A 5884-nucleotide genomic window follows, 5' to 3' on the forward strand; every position below is an offset into this window, starting at 1 on the left:
AGTGCACAAAGAAATGCAAGCACAGAAATCATTTCACATACACAGCTGTGCTCTTTCAAAAATGAATAAATTTACAGCTGCCACTACGCACAAGACTGGAAGAGTCTGGTATGCTGACAAGTGATGGATCATAAAACTTGGCAGTGATGGACGTAGTGTTGTCTGTGTACAGCTGGTACCAACAAGACCATCAACAGTCATGCTTCAGCACTAATGTGCTCAAACGAAACTAAACACTGGCATGCAGTGGCATTACTCGCAACAAACGCAGGCTACCAGCAGAAGAAAAGCAAACTATACATGGGATAGCTGTTGTAAGCACCTATGTGGAGAAATTAAGCAAACAAGAGAAGGGGAATGAGGGGCTCGTTATAAATATGAGAGAAGCCAACAGCCACAGAAACCAAGGAGCACAGGGGATTTTTTTTAAATTTATTTATTTTGTGGTGTTGTTCGGTTTAGAATATTACTGAATATGTTGTTGCTTAAAGCCAATTGATTAGAAAAGCAGAAGAAAAAACAACCACATGCCGCCGGTGGGATCCGAACCCACGACCTCCGAATTACGCGTCCGGTGCTCTACCGCTGACCTACGGCGACGGCTGTCAAATCTTCTGCTTTCGGGAGTATTTATGTTTACAAATAACCTAACCTTGAGAGTGTACATCAGCGCCACCCGCATTCTTAAGCGGCGGACGTAGCATGTCCTGAGTTACCGCTGATGTGACGTAGAACGTCATCAAACGGCCGTACGTCACATCAGCGGAGAAAAAAATCCCCTGTGCCCTTTGGTTTCTGTGGCTGTTCGCTTCTCTCATATGTGGAGAAATGTTTACCTTACAAACCTGCACTTCACTGTCTCTCGAGGGACACAATACAGACATACAAGCAATATGCAACTATCATATAATGTTACTAACGTGATGTTACTAATATATATTAATGACAACTCCACAAGTGTGAGCAAGAAGCATACTTTCAGTTGTTCTTTTCTAAGTTGCTTTCCTCTAGATGAGTTATCTCCCTGAAACTTCTTTAGGTTCCATGCAGAAGTGTAACTGAATCCCAACCAAGCATTTTCTTTCACACTGCCTGTACTTCTTACAATGCTTTGGAAACTATTACGAGCTATGCCGGGACAATCAAGGGAACACAACTCTCTAACTTTGACAAGGGTACCTCCTCTAAAACTCTAAAAAAGAGGTAATTATTACTGTAACACTCGCACAAGCCTTTAACAACAGTCAGGCAGGACTTTAGCACAGAAATCTACTTGACATCTTGCTGAATCCTTTTGTGATGCAGCACCCAATATAAGAAGCAAGAAGCTTGCGTGGCTGATTCGAAAAGCATTTGGTAGTTAGTGCCCACGCATGTATGTCAATTCATGTCCTGTCTTTCAGTACTCTTACCTAGTTTCAGACCTTTTGAGACCTTTATTCAGCTGCATTGTCATGTATTAGCCATGTTACACTCAATATGCATGCAATATATTATCAAAGCAGCGCAATACTGTGGATGAGAACAGAGTATACGAGGAAGGCTACATATCATTCTAGCACAAAGCTATAAGTGAGCAGCATAACGGTGCCAAAAACCAAATGTGACTTCGAGCTAAGTCCGCCGGAGTACTTGATTAACAGAATTTGTGTTTTGTGTTGAGTTCAAACACGTCACACTGGCAGTGAGACATACTCGGTCACTTCTAGTGCATCTGCTGTACTGCAGTTCTTGGTTTCTGTTTCTTGGATCGCCTTGTGTCCTCTTGTGTGAATGCATGCTTCCTAACTGGCTATTCAGAGTCACGTGACTCAAGTTATAAATAACTGTGTCCATGTCTAGTAAAGGTTGTTCGTCACCACCCCTCAACAACTGAGCCTTGTGTTCATTCTCCAGACCTGGGTCCCAAGCCTGGCCACACTACAATGTCAACCCAAGTTATGCTGAAACAGACTGGCACTGCTCACCTTACTGCCTGAATCATTGACAATCTTCAGCTTCTTGTCTGGGGGCTCCAAGTGCTTGCTTGACTCCTTGGCGCTGCCATTCAATGATTTTGAACCATGCAGCCCCTCGTCACTTTTGCGGCTCTTGTGCTTCTTGCCACTTCGCTCCTTGAGATTGCCAGAGGCGTCAGTCTTTATCCGTTTTTTCTCAGATTTGGAACTGTCGCCTCCAGTTGACGAACGAGGCTTGCTGGAGCTGGACTTTGAAGATTTAGACTTCTTCTTCTCGCCGTCTTTTCTGATCTTAGACTCGGGAGTCACCTGCAATATCTGTGGCGGCAAAGCAAGAATGCCACTTGCAGGGGAAGAGGAAGCCAGCAGTGGCACAGAGGGGGCAGGTGATGATGATGATGATGATGACAGCAATGTGGATGCCACCACAGGTGCTGTTGTGGATGGCGGAGACCCTGAGGCCGGTCCTGATGACCGTGGTGGCACAGACGACACGCAGTTTTGTGGAGATGATGCCGCCCCTTTAGCGGGCAGCAATGCCGGCTGCGAAGCTGTGGTGCCGTTCAGTCGCACCTCACAGTTTTTAACCGGCTGTAACATCTTTGATGAAGTCGTCAACATGTGGGTGGCCACTGCTTCGACAGCTTTAGGCACAGAGGGGAGATCATCGGCAGACGGCATTGTGTGCGTTGTTTCCTTTCCTGCGACAAAAATAAACAGCAACCAGGGCAAGGATATTGGTATAAGAAGTTGTACCGCGCTCGCAAGAACTACAAAACAGATGAGAGGCACAAGTCATACAGGCAGTAAGTTTTTTACTGTGCTGTTGACAATGGGCCGAGATGGCTGGCTTACATTTTGCAGCGAGTACACCAGTGAAACAAAGCTTGTGCAAAACTTTTATCTTGCATATTCAGCTGCAGCACCACAGCAGACAGACATTTTAAAGAATGCAATCTTGAATCAAATAATGCTGCACATGCCCCAATCAAACTGCAGCTGCCCAGATAGAAACCCACAAAGAAAGGTGAGCAGATCTCTATAGAGCACCCATGGGAGCTCTGAGAAGCAAAGGAAACATAATTTTGAAGACCACAGTGGTTTCCACAAACTTTGTGCTCTTGAATGCTACCACGTACCTATAAGAACAATGAAAGCACAAGCTCCAGAACCTCAATATTGCAGGTGTGCTAAACCTCACCTTACTTGTCCAGCCACATACCACTCCAGCGCTTTAGACAAGTCCGCTCACATATGTACATGAATTTAAAAAAAGGGAGTTTTTTTCTAATCTATTCAGAACGCATGACAATCAATACCCACACTGCTTCCTCCCAAAATGATATCTTGTTTGTGACCACTGTTACGTGAATACTAAGGACGCAGCTAATCCTGGCATTTGGCAACAGCCGTGAAGGTTACTGCTAGAGCTACTGAACTGTGACGCATAGAAAGAGAGCTTCAGAAGCGGATTCTTACACAACATAACATTACTAGCATAACTTAAAAACTATCATGGACGACACTTGCCTGCATTCCCATCACCATGCTTCTCAGGCGTTCTAAAGCGTGTGCAAGACAGGCTAGGAGGACACTCAGCGGTTCATTGCACCTCACGGGGCAACCATAAAAAGCCCCATGGGCATATGACAGCGGGAACGGTCTCAATTTTCGCGACGCTGCGCACGACCCCGAAGGTCATCCGGGAGTCAAAGTGGACACTTCTGCCGTCGAAGTCGACGCAAAGGCACCGTCCCTTCGCAATCAAGGAGGCCACGACAACAATCCGGCCACGTGGTGAACGGCGGCACGCTTCAGGAAACGCCAGACGCGCACGGCTTGCCCGCCCAGCCCGCGAAGGAGGGGAGGCGAAGCGCGTACGGGGAAAAGGTTTCCGAAATAGCAACGCGGAATTTGAAAGGACGCGTCGCTTCGGCGGGAGTTTGCGGACTGCCTGGGCCGCGATCGCAACGGGCTCGATCGTGTGCCTGAAACCTAGAGGTGAAGAGCTCGCAATAAAAAAGCGAGCTTTGCGACAAGATGAGCCGCGAGCCGAAAGTTCGTACGGTGCGAAACCGACCTCGTTTTGACGCCCGCGACGACGCTCGCAACGGATCGATCGCCTCATCTAGAAAGCTGTCATCTGGCCCCGATCCGACCGCCGGACCGGACACCCTTTTATTCCCTATCGCAGGCTAGCTCAGAAGTGTACAGTGCGGCCAAGCTTGTGGGCGGAGCAAATAAACGCTCCCAATGCGTGCAAAGGTAGCAACAGTAAAAGGGCTTCAAGCGTAAGATGATATCCGCCAAGCATATCGCTGGACGTATGTGGCAGGACACCGGACTGCGACACGGGCGCCGTAAGCTTGAGCCAAGCAGATCATGACAAAATACGCTCGCGTGAGAACTCCCAACGCCCAGACTACAAAAACAACAACAAAAAAAGGCAACGATAACAACTGCAACGTGACTTTCATCAACACAAGCCGCCACAGCGAGTAATCCCGTTTGGCTGCGCACAATTTGCCGTCGTCGACGCGGCGCGGTAGAGATGTTTGTCCCGATCACAGAATCGACGCGGGCGCGCAAAGCAGCGGTCGCACACAGGCTATCAAGGTTGCAGCGGGCTGCTTCACGCGTGTAGGGCTAAGCTCGGCCCGAAGACGGGACGTCGCCAATCGCAAGGCGCTCGCACGATCGCCCAGATCTCGGCGGCTCCGAGGTGGACAGTACCTTGTGCGCTTTCCATGTCACACCTAGAGGCGTGCTGTGCTACTGTGTCAGCTTCATCGTCGTTCTCGGACGGCGATGAGTCCGTGGCGAGGTAGGCGCCGTACGCCTTGCTCGGGGGCAGTCCGGGCAGGTTACGGCAGCTGTGCTGTTCCCGCTTTTTCAAATGGCTGCCGCCGCTCGGTTCGGCGTCGCCAGTCCTTTCCAACGATGGCTCAGACGTCGGGCTTTCGTGGCTGGCACAACGTTTCACGCGATCTTCGATGACGTTGTTGTAGCTTGAAGCCATTTTGCGTGGCCCCTGCCTCTACTACAAAACGCACTGAGCAGGACAGAATACGAACGGGTTTCGTCGTGACTCGTACCATTGGACAATGCGCACGGCTGAAAGTCACGTGACGTGGCTAGACGAACGTAGCACCAATCGCGCACGACGTTCTATGCAAAATGGTTTCTTCTTCTCGAGAGCAGCAACGTCGGGCAACGTTGGTTTCTGTTTTGTGTGGTTTCTTTGTGCGCATGCGTCAAAACATGTACGCGACTCACAACAGAGGGCGCTCGAGTTGATTGTTCTTTCCTTTGTTTTCTTTTTCATATTTCTTCCGTCTTGTGTACAGAGCCAACAGAGCGTTCTAGTTGCAGTCAGGCATCAAGAGGGAAACTTCGAGGTAGGGTACAGCTCGATTTCGGTCCGCATAACCAGTAATCAGAAGAGCAATGCACACGCTGCGGAATGCGGTTATGCACTAAAAGCGTGTACGGCGGATAGCATCCGCCAGTAAACAGAGAATCAAAACTACGCTATGTAAAAAAAAAAACAAAAAAACAGACAACTAATATTTTTTTTAGCACATACACAAAAAATAAAAGCCATCATGAAGATAATGGTGCAACAATACGTCAAATATGAGGAAACTTGTCTCCGCGCGTAACCAAAGTAGCGCCAAAATAATATCAGTAGGGACAAACCATGACGACCATAATACGTCGAAGAGTTATCCATTCACAAAAACTACTCGAAATAAAATCCGCACGAACACACATGCTGGACCAAGATAAAAGCCGCAAAATCACCGCGTGTTTTGTAATATATTCCCTTCGGCGTCACTACGTTTACACCGCCAGCCAATAAGAGCGCACGTTAGACGAACAGCGGAGCGAATAGGCGCGCACCTTGCAGTCGGGGCCGATTTGAC

General features: G+C 48.5%; 1 protein-coding gene across 1 annotated transcript in view; it reads right to left on the reverse strand.

The window, feature by feature from the left end:
* The window catches only part of LOC149358298 (uncharacterized), a 36128-nt gene extending 30909 nt beyond the window's left edge, over positions 1 to 5219 (reverse strand). The window contains exons 1-2 of the mRNA XM_089570335.1: positions 4692 to 5219; positions 1968 to 2659 (exon numbers count right to left, since the gene is read on the reverse strand). Of these exons, the coding sequence (XP_089426461.1) occupies positions 1968 to 2659; positions 4692 to 4977 (978 nt within the window). The 5' untranslated portion in view covers positions 4978 to 5219. The remainder of the gene's footprint in view (positions 1 to 1967; positions 2660 to 4691) is intronic.
* Between the last annotated feature and the right edge of the window lie 665 nt (positions 5220 to 5884).

Source organism: Amblyomma mixtum, chromosome 2 (assembly GCF_055824585.1).
Source record: "Amblyomma mixtum isolate Tamu chromosome 2, ASM5582458v1, whole genome shotgun sequence".
NCBI lineage: Eukaryota > Metazoa > Arthropoda > Arachnida > Ixodida > Ixodidae > Amblyomma > Amblyomma mixtum.